The following is a 21,747-nucleotide window of genomic DNA, read 5'->3' as shown; positions in this document are numbered from 1 at the left end:
CAATATTTGAATATTAACCGTTTTTAGTTTAGGAATTTAATTACAAACAAGTACATTGGTACCTACTTATCAATGAAAAGTATTTTTCCTTTCATCCTGATATTTTTCGAGTGGAATAAAATCGCTGGCAATAATATGTTTATTTTTCCATAAATACTATTAGAATAAAACATTAATATCGATAATAAGATATAATAGGAAGCTGTGCATAATCGCTTATATCGACCGTTCGCCATTGGATAGAAGCTCCGGGTTGAATTCCTGAGATGGTCAACATAAAACAATTGTTAATTGGGTCGTATCACACTGTAATATTTTATCATTATTAAACTAGCACCTGAAGTGTGAGATCGATCGCCTTACCTTATAGGTTATAGTTGAGATAAGCTGCATTTATTTTTATCTTACAGCACCTTTTGTTCCATAAGGCTTTGAAGATGATATTAAAAAAATCAACAGTTTGTAACTGATTTCTTATTTCAAATGTATATGTAGAAAATATGTATGAATAGTCAAATTTTTCGTTTTTGGCGGTGTGTCGTTCTATCGTATCCTCTTTTATAGAACCATGAAAATGGCAATATACTTGATTAGTTGTTAAAGCCTTATTGTTAATAAAACATTTAAGTTTGTAAGTGAAAATTCTTGATGGAAGTTTATTGTATAGGTAATTTATTATAGAAATAAAAGACATATAATAAAATACGAGTGATACTTTAATCCACAAATTTGGAATATCCAGTGACCGGTTTCATCGCTTTCACATCTTCGAGACTGGTCTGACTGAAGCGATGAAACCGGTCACTGGATATTCCAAATGTGTAGATTAAAGTATCACTCGTCTTTTATTTCTTTAATTTATTATTGTTAATCGTAAATATTCGTAGGTATTATTAAATATTGATATTTTTTAATAAACAAAAATGTAGGTATATAGTTATTGCAAACATAAACAATGGGAAAAAATAATGATGAATGATTATTCCAAAATTACAGTTTTAATAATTTAATTTATTTCCAGTCATTGAAATATTTTTTATTTCGATATTACACACTTAGCTAAATCTGTAAAACGGACCCTTGAATGTCTAGACGGACCATATTCCACGTAATTCCACGCATTGGGCTCGTGGCGAGCACGTGTAACGAGGGCCAGTCACGTCGAACAGGGTATAGGTAATTTATTTGACTAAATACTAGTGTTAGTAATACAATTAGAATGAACTTGCGCAGTAATTTTTGGTGTGCAGTAAATAAAGATATATAATACAAGCATTTTGATGGAAAAGATTGTTAACCCCTGAAGGTTCCGGATACATACATGGTGAGTAGAGTAAGGAGTGATGTAGTGAAGTGAAGAGTGCTGGAGGTAGTTGAAAGCAGTTCATCATCAGACATGGAGCAGAACGGTGCAAGGAATGGACACACTAAGAAACTGCGTGTGGCTATCGTGGGAGGTGGACTTGTAAGTTCAAAATAAAAAAAATATTTTTATCTGCCCTTTATTTCGAGATTTATTATTCTAAGTCTTTCCTAGTCATCATAGGCTATCGTTAAAATGTACTTGCCATAAATAAATAAATTTCAGTTACATTTTTTCCAACTGCCATTCGTTTCAGATAGTCAAACCTTAGTGGCCATTTTTTAAAAGGAATCGCGGTCTTCCTTTTCTTCATATAAACGAATGTGCAAAAATCCACATGGCACCAGAGTATTATAGATATTTACTATTGGAGTGTCTCTTTCGTGTTGCTTTCTTGATAAATTGTTTCTTATGGGAGCTAGGATTATCCAAAAACCTATAAAAGCGCCCAGTTTTATCTGCCGTCTTCGGAAGTACGGTTTACAAATATGGTGAATAATTTTGGAAAACTGAGAAAGTATCGGCACAGAAAATTATATTTTGAAACTCTTTCTCACAAAATAAAAATAATCGGTTCAGTTTTGAGGTACGGAAGAGAGGCATTTTCCGCATAATAACGGGGAGGCATTCGCGAGACAGTGACAGAAAAACAATGTTTAAATACATATACATCAAAATTGTCAGACACACGCATAATATCCTCTTTAAAAGTACTGAAACTATAGCTGTAAACTGTTACGACTTTATATCTCGATTGACGTCAGAGATAAGATAAATTTGTTTAAAAAAATACGGAAAAACGTTTTATCTTATTAATTCATTGCTATATTTTCCCCGGAATTACACCGAGAACTTTTTCGCACAATATTGGGGAGGCATCTGCGAGATAGTGACAAAAAAACTATGTTTAAATACCCATCCATCAAAATTCGCAGTCACCGCCTATCATCTTAATATATTTATTTAGATACGCTTCCGGGTCTAGCACAATAGGGTATTTTTACTAAGTTAGCAATAACGTTAAAATTATAATAAATATTAAGTGCGGATTTTTTATGATTCTAATGATGTAACTTTCAATGTTTTCAAATCGAGTTTTTATTTGTAATTTTTCGGGTTTAAAAATGAGCACATATAAAACGGGTCTTAGATGGAATCACGTCATTTCGACGTCACGCGTCGACTGGGTTTCTAATAAAGATTGCGTACAAGTTTGGTGCCAAAACGTCATACGTGCCGTTTGTCCCACAGGGCGTATAACGTCTCGTTTTCGAATAATTCAAAATATGCATATTTTAAACCTTTATAGAAACTTTATCCGACGTCGCACGAAATAAATATAGGTACTATTTCCACCGTAATTTTTTTCCTATTTAAAAATAAAAATAATAAATAAACTTGAATAGACCCTATTTGGTTCCTGTGTTCAGACAATTCCCATGGTAATATAGGCATATTTATTTAAACACATTATAATATTACATATTTTTTGTACACTTTGCCCAGCTAACAAGAACCCCGTTCCAAGCTAGGCAATTACATTTTAATACATAATAATTATTTACAAATTCAAAGAAAGAACAGACGAATAAAATATAAACTTACTAGCATACATATATTGATACATACACATACATATACATACACACATACATACATATATACATACATATATACATATATAAATACATACATACATACACGTATATACACATACACACATACATATAGCCATGCGGATATACATAAATACATTTATAAATTATTATTTTTTTAAATAATATTATATATGCGAAGCTTCATGATTGCCTTTTGTATTTTTTTCATTATTTTTATTATTAACATACATTTATTGCTTCCCACACATACATGCATTCTTATTATAAAAAAATATCTGAAATTGAAATAATTTATTTAAAAAAACCGAAAAAAAGAAATTGCTTCTGTATTTTATACACAACTTTTATATTTTCTATGTCCGCGCAAACCTAGAATACATTTATGTGTGTAAAATAGTACCAGAGTCCTAGACTCGATGGCTGCTCTCAGGTAAAAATCCTGAAAGGGTAAAAAGAGGAAAAGACGCGATCGCCTACCGTGATTGAGGTCCCTGGTTCGATTTCTCAGAAAGTTGATATGAAATGAGTATTTTGTCCCTCGACTGGTGGTACCTGATACGTGCGAATTTGATGATGATGATAATGATATATTTTACAAATTTCTTTTACGTTCACTTATTACTACAAAAAAAACTATGGAGTTGTCTTAAAAATGTATTCTCGTTTTCATTGCATTTTTCATATTTTAGACTAACATTCATTCATTCACTAACTAAACATTGAAGTTTTCAATGATCATTCTTGGTAGAAGTTAATTATTTATAATATAATAAATAAAATACGAGTGAAAATAAAATAGTATAGAGTCTTTCAGTTAAAAATAAGTTATTTACGATTATATTCGTATTATTTTGAAATCTATACCCGTAATGAGTCTGTATAAATATTTTGAATTTTAAAACAATGATACTAGTCTCGAATATGTCGCGAAAGCTATGAAACCACTAACTCGTTATTCAATTTTTGTGGATTAAAGTAGCACTTTTCTTTTATTTATCTTTTAAATAGCACTCATTTTTTATTTTGTTCCAATAAAAACATTATGACTTATTTATCAATCATTAGCGAATCAATTATTATGTACCAATTGGGGCCTTTCTTGTAAAATCAACATAAAAAAAAGCAATTTTTACAGAACTTGGTTCTTAAATCAATCAACAGAGCAGCTAGAATCGATAAGGAAGAGGTACCCGAACTTTTTAAAAATCAAGGGTGCCTGTCCGTAAATGCAATTCCTTGGCTCAAATTTGTTACTAGGAGAAATTGATTTGATAGTAACTACCAGAAAAGGTACATAACATGTATATTACATAATACAAGGCTAGAACAACGTAAAGGTTTGTCAGTACCGAGGTTTGTAAACAAGTTTGTAAAGAACACTTGATTACACAATTCCAAAAATTTTCAATAAGATTCCTAAGCATATCTTGAAAGAAAATGTTGACAAAACTTTTAAGAAAAAAAAAAAATAAATGGCTAATATGTAACACGGCTTTATATTGATTATTATTTTATGTTAATAGTCATCTATTTAAATTTTTGTTTATACATTTTTTTATATTACTTTTTAAATTAATATAATTTCTTTAACTTTTTTCTTTGTAAAGAAAAATAAGAAACCTGCTGACAAGCCGGTTTCGCGGTTTAGTGGGTTTCATTATTTTCCTTTTATGTTTTCTGTTCATGTTTGCCTTCTTAAATAAAAATAAATACAAAATACAAAACCATTATTACAAAAAAAACTTAAATTAAATGATTCGTATAAAAAAAATATTTATATTTTTTTAGGTGGGTTCATTGGCAGCTCTTTTTCTAGCCAGAAAGGGACACGATGTTCACCTTTATGAGTACAGAGAAGGTGAGTGAACCAATTCTATCATCGCTTTCCCGATATCGTCCGATTTGTAGTAGGTACTACAAAAAAGATTTTACAACGTTATTAGTAAAATGACGTTTAATTCATTATCACTTAAGTATTGTTAATATTTAGATTTTCTTCAAATTCATACAGTTTAAATTACGCACCTAGAAAATATTTACAATATTATATATAGTAAAATATATTAAGTCCTCAAGATATAGCTTGATTAAAATGACAGCTGCCAAACTAGTGTCACTAGTTATATGAAGTTACTAATCACTGATCATGTACCAATCGAATCGATTTTATCAGTTTTTTAATGCAAACATGATATTCTGTTTCCGAAAATTTATATAAAAACGCAAAAACAAGCCTATTATAATGTGTTTTTTGACAATTATTCACCAAAAAATAAGACATTTATACTTTTTTTTCATGAAAACATAAAATTAATTATTTTTTATTAAATCGATTTAAATTGATCAATTGGTCCCATCTCTAGCATTTTTGCAAAATGATGTAACGTTGTAAGAACGTCGTTAGTAATTAGGTTTATTTGAGTTTTTTTAGTTTTAAAACTGATTTTATGTAATTATGTCGATTTATGTCAAGCATTGTATTAAAAAAAAAATTAACATGCCAGATACGAATGATTTTTCGTGTGTCAATATTAATCACTCCTTAGACGTTACTACAAAGTTATGTCGTTACTTTGGCTGACAACTGTCATTCTAATCAAGCTTTATTTTAAGGACTATAGGATGACAAAAAGTTTTAAATTAGTGAAACAAGAAATTTTTTTTTGGCTGAATTTGGTTTTTAATTCAATCAAATGAATTTCACCCACATCAATAAAAGTTTCAGCTCAAAGAGCTAAAGCTAAAAGAAACTTAAAGAATTCCACAAACATTAACAGATGAAGGAATTGGAGGAAAATACATTTTTAAATATAGACAGAATGGTGAATGTTACACTGTGTGTAAAGTGTCCTCTTAAACCAGCCAACGACAGGTCATAACCTCTGTAGATGCCTAGACTTCTTAGTTCAGTTTTATTTTTCAACGTACATTCCTTTTAAGTCAATACAGCCTGTCTAACTATTTTCTAACTTTTTTATTCCGTCCAAAAAGTAGTTCTCCAAAATAGGCCTCAGTTTTAGCTATGAGTTCCTCATTTGAGTAAAATCGCTTACCCGTGAGCCATCTTTTCATTCGTATAGTATGAAAGTGAAATACAATTTTAATTGCGTTAGAGTAAGTAAGATGGATATATGATGAACAAACGAACTCACGAAACGAAATTGTGACAGAATAAGCCTGCAAGTAGAAGTCGTTGGGGGCCAGGTCTGGCAAATACGGTGGCTGAGGAACATATTCAAACCCGATTTCGTACAAATTTGCTAGCGCAACTAACGATAAATGAGCAAGCGCATTGTCGTGATGATAGAGATTTTTTTCTTCTTCAAATGCGGCCGTCTTTTTGCGATTATGACTTTTAAATAATGATGAATAATATTCGCCAGTTATGGATTTACCCTTTTCAAGAAAGTCAATGAATTTTACTTCATGCGCATCCCAAATTACGGAGACCATAACCTTTCCCGCCGATTGTTGCGTTTTCGGATGCTTTGGAGTACTTTTACCCGGAGAAACCCATTGTTTTTACTGTTGCACGGACTGGTGTGTAGACCAACCAATTATTTCAGCAAGCTGAAGCTACAAGAAATCTTTTGCCAGCAATGTCTAAAATATGTTTTTGTGCCCCAACATTCATTTCCTAAAAAAATTAATAGATCTAGTCAAAGATTGAATAGTTTACTTGAAATTACCTTATTGCAAATCTAGACTCAGGCAAAGACACTCATTTTTCATAGCTTCAAAACTGTTCAGTGCATTTCATAAGGACAATATGTCAAAGATGAATTATTTAAATATATTTCGATTTAAATTTTTGCTGAAATTATGGATAAAAAAACATATTTAAACAGCTTCTTTTTTTAATTCATAGAATATATTTTTATTATAATAAAATTTTCTCATTTAGTGACAAAAAATTATGTTCTAATATCAGCACTATTTTTTTAAATTTTTATATCTATCGTATTCTTCACGTAGCCTTTATTTCAATTAAAAATAAAATGTTTACCCACACACAGGCCATGCCTTTGTGAGATTTTTTTTCGTGTTGATGTGATAGTTTTTTTTTGTATTTGTAACTTGAAAAAATTAAAATAAATAAAAAATGTAAAAAAATGTTTTTTTTTTATTGCATGTTTCTTTCATATGTTGATACGCCATGTATTTTTTAATTATGTTTTTGTTCTGTACAATACTCGTATATATGGTGATATTGTTTGTTAAGTGTTATACATATATTCGTCCCAACTTAACACAGTTCCATGGAGTTGGGATTTGTGTCTCAATTAAATAAATAAAAAAAATAGTATACACAATGTGAAATAGGTATTTGAAAATGTTACAATTTGACTGTCTCTAAATGAGTTTGAGCATTGAGAACGAGGAATTTCCGTCAGATATCCGTCTCACGCCGCACGTACGGGGGCGCTCTATCAACCTGTCTCTCTCGGCTCGGGGGGTCTCGGCTCTCCGGGCTGTGGGGCTCGAGCGGGCCCTCAGGAACCACGGCCTACCGATGTCTGGCCGGATGATACACAGCAAGAGTGGAGAGAGGAAGACAATACCATATGACAGTAGAACCAACCAGGTAACTACGATAAATTGTATCGATCGTCCAGTTCATTTATTAGACATCCCAGAATTACCAGTCAAAAGACTATAAGAAGAAAAATATTGAACTGGTCGCCTAAAAGCGATTTTTTTTTATTTTTGCCTAAATTCCATGTATTTTTTAAACTAATTTTTACTGGTTTTGTTATTTGTTGATTATAATTTCTAAATAAAAAAAACAAGTCTAAAATCTTAAATCATATAATCTATATCCAGTCTCGAAGTCCAGTCTCGAAGATGTCGCGAAAGCGATGAAACCGGTCACTGGATATTCCTAATTTGTGGATTAAAGTATCACTCGTGTCTTATTTATATAATAAATTACAATGAACTTCCATCAAGAATTTTCACTTACAAACTTAAATGTTTTATATAATCTATATTCTAAAATCTTTCATGTTTACATTTTTGTAATTCTAAAGGAATTACCATAAAGTAGTTACTAAAGTTCCAATAGCGTACATTGAATAACTGTTACATATAAGTTATGTGTAAAACATAACAACGAACCGTTACATTTATACCTTTTATTTAAATTGCGTATTATATCAATTAACTAAAAACGTCTAATTTTGGGCGTTTTGAAGTGGCTTTTAACTTATGTAAATAAGTATCGGTTTCGGATTCGGCTGAAACTAGAACAGAAGCCGAAATTCAGTTTCGGTTTTTGCTAGAAATTTTGTTTCGGTCGGTCACTATCAATTTATTACGCAAAATGTAAAACTTTTTAGATCTTTTGGCAATGCTATGCTCCAATGTTTTTGACCGCATTTATTTATTTAAAAATATATGTATAATTAAACCGTCAACAGAAATCAATATCATTAAATAATTCCAATTTTTTTTTTTTGTGGAATTAAACATATTTCCCGAAATATTTCTCTCTGATTATACAATTTTCTAACGCAATTAATTTAACTATTGCATTTTGTAAAAAAATAATAAATAATAAAATGTGAACTTGATGATTGTAATTCAATTGGGTTTTCTTTAATTACAGTGTATTAGTTCAGTGGGAAGAAGATTTCTGAATGAAATATTGCTAACGGGTAAGTGATTTTCTTTCCGTTTTAATTATTTCCTTTTGATGCATATAAAAATGAACAATAAATAGATATTTGTATTGTGAAATTTGCTTTATGGGTTTTTGTATATGAGTTCTTTTGTTTTTTTTATTGATTAGCCTGTAAAACAAAATACCCCAATCGAATTTTGCTCGATGGCTGCCGTCAGGCAAAAATCATGAAAACGAAAATCGAGCGGATATAAGTCTGTTTCGTTGTGTATAGTGGTTGGCGCGTTTGCCTACCATTATTGAAGTCTTGGGCTCGTTCCTGGCATGGCGGACGTGAAATATTGATATAGACAGAGCGTAAGACTGATAACCTTCCCTTTTTGTAACAAATGAACGAACTACGCTGCAGTTTTTTTTTTTGGCTAGAAGATATTGTTTTCAGCAATAAACCCGCTTAAGTGCGTATGTTTTTTGTGTACTTAAAGTTTTAATAAATAAATAAGAAAACAACAATTTAAATATGATTAATAAAAACGTAACAACTTTGAACCTATTTTTTTGGCGCAATTAGCCGTTTTTTTGTGCAACTAGCCCTTAATTTATTTTAATGCAACTGGCCCCTATTATTTTTTGGTGCAACTGCCCCATATTTTTTTTTGGTGCGGTTGCACTGAATTTTTTTCAGAGCAACTGGCCCCTAAACTAAAATGTTTGAAACGTCACGATTTCATCAATTATTGTATTTAGGGTGCCACTAAAATATTGATTTATTTGAAAACTAAAACGCGGAGAAGCCCTTGAGGGTCGAGTTAATATAACCATGTTAGACAGGACAAGCTATTTGATATTAGGTGTTCTACATAGTAAGTAAAGTATACCTGAGGCAGGGTGTCGCCTGTAATATGATACCGCGTGTGGTTTTACTTTGCATCTTTCATTACATAATATTATGCACTGGAGGTGGTTTTGTAAAAGGCAATGACATGTCAACATGCTCGCAGATACAAATCAATATTGCATTTTCTTCTTAGATATTTTCTTCCCTGTACTTTTCTGTATTTCCGCTTTGTATATTTTGATGTTTCGTTTTATTTTTCAATATCGTTTAAACGGGTATTTTGTTGCGGGTATTTTGTTGAGTACTTTTATATTTGAGTTATTTATACTTTATGCACCATACTTAAATTATTTCAACTATTTTTTTTTCTTCTATAATATTCCATTAATCTGTTAACTTCTCATTGTAATCGGGGCCCAGGACCCGTATTTTGCAAAGGGAAGGTAAAAGAGTTATCTTCAATTGTCTTTAAAATAAAGTCGAATTTTCAGTTAGAACAATTGAATATTCATATACAATATGTCTCGAAACATGTTTAATATAGATCACCATCAAAGATTCTTTAAATTTTTACACAAATATACGCATTTTCGTACGAAAAATTCGATTTTATATTATTTTTATTTAAGATTATTGTTGTGCACACAGTGCTATATTGGTTTTATTACAGCTTTGTTACCAAAAACACAGCTTACGCACAATATACAGGGTGTTCTTTAAACCCTGTCACATCCGAAACCACGATGATCAGTATGAGCAAGAAGACATATTGGCCCATTCAAATATTTTTTATGACCGAATAAAGCTTACACAAATAAAATATCAAATAAAATAACTGGTTGCTTGCTTCTGCGGGGGAGAAACGAGGAGGAGGGATACACTGTCAACCGCGCGGCCAAACCCCCTTCGCTTCTCTCCGGCAGAAGTCAGCAACCATTTGTTTTTTATTTTTTTTTTTAATATTTTTAATTCTTCATTCTTAATATTGTTTTAAATATGCTTATATGTCTTCTTGCCCATACTGATCATCGTGGTTTCGGATGTGACAGGATTTAGAGAACACCCTGTATAATACAATTTCTGACAGGACCACAAAAAGTGACAAGAATATGTTTAACGCATGACTCTTTTTGTGTGAAATGTGGTGTTGGTTTTAATTTATTTTTTCTTAAATAGGCTAAATATTATTGATAGAGGCTAATGTTATTAATCGGGGCTAAATATTGTTAAAAGAGGCTAAATATTATTATTGTAAATGAGACTCAGCTTCCGTTTGTAGCGGAGAGCTGAGTCATTAAATATATCAAGATCGCACATCTTCTCAAATTTTGAAAAATGACAAATCGCAATAGACAATTTATTTAACTGTTAACTTCCTATTGTGATCGGAGCCGTGTACTGGCAGCTCAAGTGTTGACCAATGTGATATGGTTAAGATTATTGTGGCAATTTCTTGCTACCTACCCAAACCGCTTAATAGGAGAAACTACATAGTTATACCATGAACACATTTAGTAATAAGACTTGTGTTTTCTTTTAAGAAAATAATTGTAGACGTGTATTACAATTTTGTGGCCATTGGTGGTCAGAAACAGCGTTGCCAACCCTGCCGAATTTGATCGACATTCTGCCGATTTTTACTATTTATTTGTCCCCAATATAGGCAATCCACTTATAAATAATTAAACCAAACGTTAACTTTTTTCTGTTTAATCAGAAAGCTACTTTTTTTGCCATTTGTTTTATTAAAACTACTTATCCTTTGGTCACACGTGGCACATAATACATACATACGTTAATTACTTAGTCTTAATTGGTGAATAGTGATTACCGGTTATTTTCAAAGTTAAAAATGAAAATTATGTTTTTTCTCTTCAAATTTAATAGTTTCTATAATTTCATAGTATTTAATAGAATATCAGCAGATAACTTAATAATAATGAAACGTTTTTATCACCTATAACTATTGTCTGCTCAAATTTAGTAACCTAATTCAGCGATTAGTAGTTATTGTTTTATCATTAATCTTAGAATTACGATAAACGTAAAAGATTACGTAAATTATTGTGATCTCACTGGAAATCGAATCCGGAACTCTCCTTGCATCAGGCAAGCGTTAGTTATTAGTCCAAGGGGGTGTCATTTAGTTTGATTTAAAAGAATCCATTTGCGTATTTGCATGATGGAGGTTGGCATCGCTGGTCAATGCTGCCGTCATAAGAAAGAAGGACGCATTTAACATTTTTCTCGAAAATGAGTTGAATACATATTCGAAATCAGGAAAAAAAATACGCATCGACTAAAAAAACATCTATCTTCCTAAAATAACCACAACCCTAATATTTTCACTAATAAATGAGACTAAACTGCAAAAAGTTTTGAAGATTACTAAATATAAACGTACATAATTGTTAAAGACTGATTAAAATACTTATTTTTTCTTCTATTCCGTTTTTAAAAACATCTGAAATGAATGTTCCTACTCATTTTCAAATAAATTGAAGATCCGCTGGTAATTTCGAAGTTAATTGATTATTAGGTCGGCGTTACTAGTTAGAAAAGCAGTAAATGGCCAGTAACGTCTATTTTATTTAGTTGAGTAGAATCAATTGGCATATTAACACTAAAAAAGAAAGACGTTTACTTAATTACTAAATAAAAAGGGTGTTCCTAGCTAGAAACGTCTTTTCATTGAAGTATAACATATTTTCTTGTATTTTTTTTACTAAAAAGAAGATGAAAATGTTAATTTTTTAATACATAACGTGAAATTTATTAGAATTAATATATATATTCCGTTAGGACAAACCATAATACACACTGTCGCATAATAAAATACTTAATTTTTGTAGTATTTTTCAAACAGCAAATTTTTCAATCTCCGAGTTACAAAATATTTATTTTCTCCTTTTTTTGTTTTCTGTAAAAAACATCCTTCTTTTCTTTCTTATGGCGGCAGATTAATAATGGTATTAGAAAATGGGAAACCAGTTGATTGATTTAAAACGATCAAATATTTTTTTTTCGTATCATTAAAATGAGTGTGTTTACTAAGTGTATAAAATGTAAATCATGTTTCAGAAACGGAGAAGTATTTGAATGTCACCCTTTACTTCAACCACAAACTGGTTAATGCTAACTTGGAACAAGGACGTCTGGTATTCATGCTGTAAGTACTTTTATTCTAGGGAAATAATTACAATAATGTTAACTATGAACATCTTCACAGCATCAATCCATCAACGCCAATTTAATTTAATTAAATACATTATCCTTATTATAAATATATTATAATAATATGATGCACTTTAACGCATTATCTTATATTATATAATAATATTGAATAATTGTTGATATTGATATCGACGATACTTATATGAGGACTATTATTGAATTTAAAAAATCAAATACTCCTGTATTTCAATAAGTTAAAATTGTAAAAACTTATTTTAGTCAGAAAAAAATACATAAGTTGATATTAAATTATGTTTGTTCATAAAAAAAACATTGGTCAAATAACTTCGATAAATTCAACTATTGAGTGTTAACATAAATTGTTTCAGTTTTTTTATTTATATTTAAAAAAATGAGCACCAAAACTAAAACAAAATGGTGAAGGTAAATATGTCATTTGAAAGAAAATGTTCTTATTTATAAGATATTGTGTTTGCTTTTAATTTACGTGTATTATTTTATTTAATTACACGCCTTCGAAACGGAATGTCTAGTAGACGAAGGTGAGCCTTTTCTACACTTCTTTCTGTTCGCGTTCGCGAGAATACAGCTACCAAAGCTGCTCGCGATATTTGCAAAGTGTACGGTGTAGATGCTTTAAATGAAAGGACAGCTCGCCTAAGATTTTTTGCGTTTCAAGCATTCCTGACGACCATCGAACTTCGACGAGGACCGCTTAAACCAGATTATTAATGAAAATTCCTTTCAAACCACCGTAGAATTGGCTGAGCAGATAAATTTTAGTTACATGACTGTATACCGCCATCTTAAATCGTCCGACCGTCTTTAAAACGCCAAAAGCCATCGACGGGCTGTCCTTTCATTCATAGCATCTTCGACGTACACTGTGCAAATATCGCGAGTAGCATTGATAGCTTTATTCCCTCGATTGAACGCGAACAGAAAGGGAGACGAAAATGCTCACTTTCGTCTATTTGACATTCCATTTTGAAGGCTCGCAATCAAATATAATAAAACATGTTACGTTAAAATAAACACTATATCTTGTAGAGCTGAATATTTTCTTTCGAATGACGTTTAACCTTGACCATTTTGTTTTACTTACGACGATCATTTTTTATTTTGGAAAAAAAACTCACAAAACTTATGTTTACACCTAATATGTAAACATTTTTTAGAGGTATTTTCGTTTTTATGTATACCCAGATATTTTTATTTCGGAAGGGGATATTATAATGCGTAAAGTAACTCACTATTATAATACGGAAAACAAGTTGATTTAAAACAGGGATCGAACCTCGGATCTCTATTACCTGAGTCCGCGATATTATAGGGAACATAAAATCATTTTGACAAGGTTTATGGTGACAGAAAACTCACATTTGCGTGACGCAATCATTCTTCTTTTTCGTTTTTTAATGGCCTTTTCAATTAGCAAAGTCCTTAGAAGTAACTATTTGAATAATTATCAACGAGTCATGGCATCATATTATTGAATTGCTTAACTACGATAAATGTTGCATATCTCGGTCATCTAGTACTGAGATTCCATGGATTCATCTGTGCCCGCCACTATTCGTCAGATACAGAAGTTTTTCATAAACATGTGATGTGAATTGTTTTTATTTATTTGTTATAGTTTTAATTTTTGTGTGTGCATTAAATACGTTCGTATGTTTGCGATATGGTAGGTATGAGTGGTTCCTTTGCTGACAGTACTTGTCGCAACTTGTCTAGCGACATGCCAGAATGCACTCTTCACGCTAGCCTGGAACGGGGAGTGCTATTTTTTGTACATCACTCCTTGTACACGCAGAAAACCCGAAGTGAACGAACGCCATGAACTGAGCCGATAAATCTCCCAATTATGAGGCACTGGCCAAATATATGCAATGTCAAAGATCACATCGACATATTGACATAATATTTTTTTATAAAATGTTTTCTCTGTATTTGTGTTTTTTGTTTACTTTGTTTACGTTTTGTAAATACATTTCTCTGTGTGTATGCAATTCGAATAATAATTTTATTATTTTGAAAGATTTTTGTTTATTATTTATAAATAAATTATGAATATAAGAAAATAAATTATGGGAAAATGAGAATTTAAGGAAGGATTTTGTCGATTAAAAATAGGTGGTGCCCGCCACCCCACCGATATTTTAGAATGTGCTCTAGAGTACAAAAAGGTTGGGAACCCCCGATCTAGTACATGAATATAAGATAATCAGTCTTACGCCACAGTTGCCAGTCCAGGGACAATGAAATGTTGCAGTGTAAAACCATTTGACAAATATTTCACAAGGACCCTAGCAGGAATCGAACCTGGGACGTCAAATATAATAGGCGTAGGTGAATACGTTAACCATTTCATTACAAGGCGGACTTATTACCTCGCTACGTTATCCTCCATATTATTGCTATTTTATTAATAACTTTTTTATTTATATCATTGTATTATAAAACATAATTCCTGTAAATATAATTCACTTGTTTATTTTTTTATTTTTTTTATTGTTTAAATTTATTGCAAAAAAATTGTATGCATACTTTAATAGGGAATCTATATAAAACGAATTGATGTAAAATGAAAGCGGAGTGTTTTCTGTTTATGATAGTCTCCATCTAACATGGCTCAGCCTGTTTTAAGATGGAGATTTTTTTCTTTAGAGCATAAGTAGTCCTATACTAATAAAACAATAACATTAAAAAGAAAAACTGAAACTACTTAATTATAAATGCCTAGCTAATCAAATATAAGAAATTGAATATCGTTATTATACAAATATAAAGTATATATATGTGACAAGAATACATGTTACTTAAACATAAATAGTATACTATAATATATAATAAATTAACTAAAAATAAATTTGTAATGGACCTTAATTATTCATTCCCATATGTTTTCTTTTTAAAAAAAGCAGGTTGTGGTAGCAAACCCTAAAAGTAAGTTTAAAAATTCCTATAACTTCTAGTTTTTTTTTCACAGAGTAGATCAAAATAACAGGGTGCCCCAAAGAAGATTAAGAAATTATTTTTTTACCCCAAGGACTACCCGAACCTACATACTGGATAAGTATTACACAATATGAGACTGGCCATTGTCATTGAGTCAAAAACACTCGTCCTGACTTCTGATTGACACCCAGAACTGTATTATTTTATTATTTATCCGCGTTAATACGGAAAGTAGTCGATGATGCTCTGTATTATACATAGTTTTGTGTATGTTTCTTTTTCAGATACTTCTTAAAATATCTATGTATTGTCATAAAATCTCTATCAAAAAATTAGGATTCCTCGTAATAATAATTGTATCCGTTTCTAGGCATAAGCATATAAATCATAATTTAAAAAACTACTCCATTATTTGTTTTTGTGGTATGTAGGACTCAAACCGGCTCCACTTTGGAAGTAATGTCAGACCTGATAATTGGAGCCGATGGAGCTTTCTCTACTGTTAGGAGGCAAATGATGAAAGAGCCATTATTTGACTTCAGCCAGACTTATATCGAACATGGATACCTAGAACTCTGCATACCTCCAAACGAGCATGGTGAAGTATGTTTTCCTTAATCAAAAACAAAATATACCTACAACTGGTCTAAAATCGCTGAAAAAAAAAACTTAAATAAAAGAAAACCAAACCCCATACGAGTATTTTCAATATTTGAAAACCGTTTATAAAAAAAACCTTGGTACATAATTTTGTATGGTATTTCATTTTTTATCTTTTGCAGTATTGGTTTTGATGTTTGTTTATTGTGTCTCAATGAAATTCATTTTATACATTATTTTGTACTACTTTATAACAACATTTGATCATAGTAAATTGATCAATGTGTTTTAGTTCGCGATGCCTCACATGTTTCTCCACATTTGGCCACGGGGAGAATTTATGATGATAGCACTTCCAAACCAAGATAAATCTTGGACTGTTACGCTGTTTATGCCTTTCACAAACTTTAAAAGACTGAATTCTCCGGAGAACTTATTAGCTTTTTTCGAAGCTAATTTCCCTGACGCTATTCCTCTTATTGGCTCAGATAAACTAATTGAAGATTTCTTCAAAGGGAAACCACTGCCACTTGTTTCCATTAAGGTAAGTTTTACAAGCTGAGTATTTGCGACTTTTTTATTTAACGAGACCAGTTAATTAATTGATTATACAGGATATACTTATTTCACGAGGAAAACTAACCACCGAGCGTTTGAAATGCGAATTTGTGAATACGATGTATGAGTTACTAATGATGATAATAATATTGAGGAAAACATCAAGCTGATTTAGTCATGTAGAAAAAGTTAATTAAAGATTTAACTTAATTAATATTTATGCATAATATATTATGGTGACCGAAAACCAAAATGAATAATAACCAAAGAAGAATTGACATTAGCACTCACGAGCAGATTAATAAAAAAAATATGTCATCTTGAAGGTCTACATAATTGAACTTCGAACCGACAGCGTAAGTAGCTAGGGTTAGATATCAACATCAAAATCAGTTCTGTGGTTAAAATAAAACCGCGTGGCATTTTATTCACTCTGCCTACCGCGATAGATAAAATGGTCTGATGTGTGATGTACCTACCGTATAATTTCGCTAATCATACTTCAACTGTTTTGCAGTGCCATCCATATCACGTGTCCGATAAAGCCATTTTGCTAGGTGACGCTGCTCACGCCATGGTACCGTTCTACGGACAAGGCATGAATGCCGGGTTCGAGGATTGTGTACTGCTGGACAGACTCCTCAGCCGCTCCGGGGACGATGGAACTCCAGCCAAAGTACTTCAAGACTTCTCTGACCAGAGAACTAAGGACGCACACGCTATTTGCGACCTGGCCATGTATAACTACGTTGAGGTTAGTGCCTATACAAGGGGCGAAATACAAGTTTGTAGAGTTTTATTAAGTCTCCCGATCTACCCTAATATTATAATCACTCGTCTCTTTTCTGGGCAAAGGATCATTTCAATGTTGTTCGTTTCCTTCTAAATGAATACAAGAATCCACAAGTCCCAGTAATAAATCGGGCTGTGTTTCTGTGAACTACTATTTTACTGAAACTAGTCGAGGATTCGAAATTCCATTCCCGTTTTTCCACAAAAGTTTTTGCAATAAACGAATATCAACCAAACCATAAGATGGTAGAATACAAAATGAGTGAAAGGATATCGCATTTAAAAAGACAAATCGATTTTATTGCAATGACCTAAAATTGCAGGCCTATCTTCATGATAAAATAAAAATTAAAGCATGTCTTGTATAAAAACACTGTAAACAGACCATTTTCTCCTGGAATGATCCTTGTTGCCTATAAGGCAGATCATGACAGAACTGTCCTGTATGTTGTATTGTCCTCGTGTGAAAATGGATATACGCGACGCGCGCGGTGGTGGGGGCAAGCCAGTCCTGCCCGTCTATCTCTTAGAATATTGTCCAGTCCTTAAAATTTCTGTTCACAATAGGAAAATAGGTCCGAAGCTGTGACAAGACAGTATTGTCCCTTCCCGAGACAATTCTGTGATCAAGCGGTTTGACCCCTCGCAGTATTTTGTAATGCTGTTTGTGTGTATTAATTCTGTGGTTGGTTTCAGATGCGAGACCTCGTGACAAGACGCTCTTACCTCTGGAGGAAGAAATTGGATGATTTCTTATTCTGGGCTTTTCCCTCTGTTTGGGTTCCTCTATACAACTCCGTTACTTTTACAGATATGGGGTACAGCAGTTGTATCAGCAATAGAGAGTGGCAAGATAAGGTATGCCGTACATTCTATATTTTTCCTTGCTATTTTATTTCGTTGTTGACTTATAACCTACAAAAATCCACAGCTATTATTTTACTTCCAATTCTTGTAATGATTTTATTTTATTTTGAATGATGACAATATTGTGTTATTGTTTTTATTGTTTTGATTTGGATGTTATTTTTCTTCGAAGTTCTTTTTTTTTCAGATGCTGAATAGAGCTCTCCTAAGTATTGCTACTACTGGCATAGCTGTTTTTGGAGTGTTTATTTTCAGCTATAAACACCTTATCGTCAAAGGATTTTCCTTACAAACAATTTTCGATGTTTACATGTAAAGAAGATACAAAATTAAATACACAATTATTTATTTTGAATAATATTTTTGTAAAGGACATATTTATTCTTTGTTTCTTATGTTGTTGTGTATGTATTTTGTGATTTTTTAAAATAAATAAAAATATATTTGATTTTCCATTGGGATTTAATTTTATTGTTACATACTATACATAATATACACATGCTTTTTTGTAATTGACAAACAGCAATATTTTATTATTGCGTGGGATAAATAAACAAGTACACCTTTCAATAGCTTATTTATATATTTCTAAGACTCAACTTTGAAAAAATATTTTTTATTAGATATGAACAGGTTTACTATACAGGTGTTAGGTAGGACGTTGTCCAAACAAAATAGGCGGCCAGGGAAGGCCATTGCCGACTCGATCAGCCCCAATAACCTGGATTTCTCACTGTGAAGGGGTTTTCTCTTTTTTGTAGTTTTTAGAAAAAAAATCGATATTAATATTTTGAACTGAAATAATTAAAAAAGTCGTAGACACAACCGCCAAAACGATATTTTGTTTTTATGTTAAGTGTTGTTATGTTCTGGTAAAATTATTATTTGCTGCTGGTTATTACAAGTTAAATAATAATTATGGTCCATCGAAGTTTTTGAAAGAACTAAAAAACTTTCTTTAAGACCCTTTTTTCAGATAAATTTTATTATTTTAAATCATTATTTTTATTGACATATTTGAATGTTAATCTCAGAATCGAAAATTTGTGGTTTATCTCTTTTCATCTTGGCCTCTTCACTTACATGCCATAGTACAAAACAAGATTTGGGTATCACTAATCACAATAAATTGGTGAAATAACACATCTGACAGGCAAAATCATCTGAATGATTGTGTCGAGTCGAAGTGAATTTATTTGTTTATCGGGGTAAATAGGCTGTGGAGTAATATTCTTCATTATTTTAGTATTATTTACAGTAGATTTTAATACGAAAAAACTGAATTCGAAAAAATGATCTACGTGTGAATTTTTTTTGAAGATGAGTGAGTGTGCTCCAATACCTATATTTTCGACAAATAACGTGGTCTTAAGATAACTAGAGGATTAAGATTAAAAAAAAGGTTGGTACCTACTTGAATAAGTACTTATTTTTAAACATGACGGTTCGATTGATTACTTACTAGTAAATAAAAAATAAGATTAGGCATTTAGTGATGAATAATGGACATATTATCATAGTGTATTATTTTTCATTGCCTCTCTATAAACGATGATATACAATAAATGTATATTCAAAAGTATTAAATAACGAGTTTTCTTAGATAAGATAACACAAACAGCTGTTTCGTAGTTTTAGTTTAAATTATTCGTAAAATCGAAAATACCACCTTTTCATTTGATTAAAATCAGGAAAATATTAAAATACCTATAACAATATTTACATTTAAATTAAATAAAATATAAAAATACGGAAATACCATAACAATATCAAATAATACGATAACGTGTTATTTTAACAATTCACAGCCTTATCTTTCTTTAGAGCAATATTATTTGGTGATTATTCTATGATGAGCTGTGTAGCTTTAGCATTTTCAATGTATTTGTGTTTTTCCTTCTCAAACATGTCTTTGAGATTTTCCATAAACTGCTTGTGAACCCTGTCTACCTCCTCTTCGGAAGGATTCGAATTGAGGGCAACCTCCATCGGCTTACCAACTGAAAAAATCAAAGAACCATAATAACACGATATCTCTAAGGGATCAATGCCTGAATCTTAAAGAGGAAACACGGTTCGACTTTACTTCGTAAAAACGTATCCCCGTATTTTCTCCCTGGATGATGGCACTATAGATATTGACTGGTTTCGTTTCTTTGAGAAAACAAAAACCCTTAAAAATGTCTAGTTTTATTTGCCGTATTCGGACGTACGGTACACGAATATGATACATATTGTTGTAAAACCCAAAACCCCAAGGTTACATCATTTTGAAAAAACGTTAGAGATGGACAAATTGATCGAATAAAATAATATTTCATTTGATTTTGTTCATGAAAAAAGATAAATGTCGTATTTTTTTGAGAATAATTGTGTTAAACACACTATAATAGGCTTGTTTTTGCGTTTTTATATCACTTTTCTGAAACAGAGTCTCATGATTGCATGAAAAAACTGATAAAATCGATTAGATCAGTGATCAGTAATTTCACATCACTAATTAAATTAGTTTGACAGATGTCATTCTAATCAAGCTATATTTTAAGGACTATAGTTTTTCTGAATTTGCAAACCATATTTTAGATACAAACCATAAGTTTTATTCCCATTCAATTGAACTTTTACATTCTGTTACTAATAAAGGTATAATAATGAATGAATTAGAAAATATTGAAATATAAAAAAAAAATTGTGAGAAAACTTTAATTAATAATATTATATTCGAAAATTCTTCACCCCCTGCTATCAATGTTCCCCATAATTAGAAAAACCCCACCCCCTCCACCACACATTGCCTTGCCCCTTCCACCCGACCCTATCAGCACCTATAGTCCTTAAAATGTAACATGATTAGAATGACAGTTGTCAGAAAAAGTGACGACATAACTTTGTAGTAACGTCAAAGGAGTTATTTATATTGACAAACGAAAAATCATTTGTATCTGGCGTGTTAAATTTATTTTTTAATACAATGCTTGAAACGTAAATCAACATTAATATATAAAATCAGCTTTAAAACTAAAAAAAAACCAAACTAAACCTAATTATTAACGACGTTCTTACAAGGTTACATCATTTTGCAAAAACGTTAGAGATGGGACAAATTGATCAATGTAAATTGATCGAATGAAAAAAAATATTCATTTGATGTTGTTCATGAAAAAGGTATAAATGTCTCATTTTTTGGTGAATAATTGTGTTAAACACACTATAATAGGCTTGTTTTTGCGTTTTTATATCAATTTTCGGAAACAGAGTTTTATGATTGCATGGAATAACTGATAAGATCGATTAGATCAGTGATCAGTAATTTCACATCACTAATTAAATT

At 31.3% G+C, this 21,747-nt stretch overlaps 2 protein-coding genes across 3 annotated transcripts in view; one reads left to right on the top strand and one right to left on the bottom strand.

The window, feature by feature from the left end:
- The first annotated feature begins 1,366 nt into the window (after window positions 1-1,366).
- On the top strand, window positions 1,367-19,781 carry cn (Kynurenine 3-monooxygenase cn). The gene is made up of 10 exons (XM_088238175.1): window positions 1,367-1,465; window positions 4,771-4,840; window positions 7,377-7,567; window positions 8,591-8,639; window positions 12,525-12,612; window positions 16,031-16,202; window positions 16,492-16,743; window positions 17,275-17,511; window positions 18,246-18,407; window positions 18,604-19,781. Exons 1-10 carry the CDS (start codon window positions 1,397-1,399, stop codon window positions 18,730-18,732), a joined length of 1,419 nt encoding a protein of 472 aa, XP_088094301.1. The 5' UTR covers window positions 1,367-1,396; the 3' UTR covers window positions 18,733-19,781.
- The window catches only part of LOC148273801 (2-acylglycerol O-acyltransferase 2-A-like), an 18,348-nt gene continuing 15,460 nt past the window's right edge, over window positions 18,860-21,747 (bottom strand). For both annotated transcript variants that reach the window (XM_088238176.1, XM_088238177.1), the window contains exon 6: window positions 18,860-20,416. In XM_088238176.1, the coding sequence (XP_088094302.1) occupies window positions 20,259-20,416 (158 nt within the window). In that variant the 3' untranslated portion in view covers window positions 18,860-20,258. The remainder of the gene's footprint in view (window positions 20,417-21,747) is intronic.

This window comes from Micrasema longulum, unplaced genomic scaffold (genome assembly GCF_059751315.1).
Source record: "Micrasema longulum isolate JH-2025_06_02 unplaced genomic scaffold, ASM5975131v1 h1tg001830l, whole genome shotgun sequence".
Taxonomy (NCBI): Eukaryota; Metazoa; Arthropoda; class Insecta; order Trichoptera; family Brachycentridae; genus Micrasema; species Micrasema longulum.
Note: the sequence above shows the minus strand (reverse complement) of the source record. Positions and strands in the feature narration are given on the sequence as shown.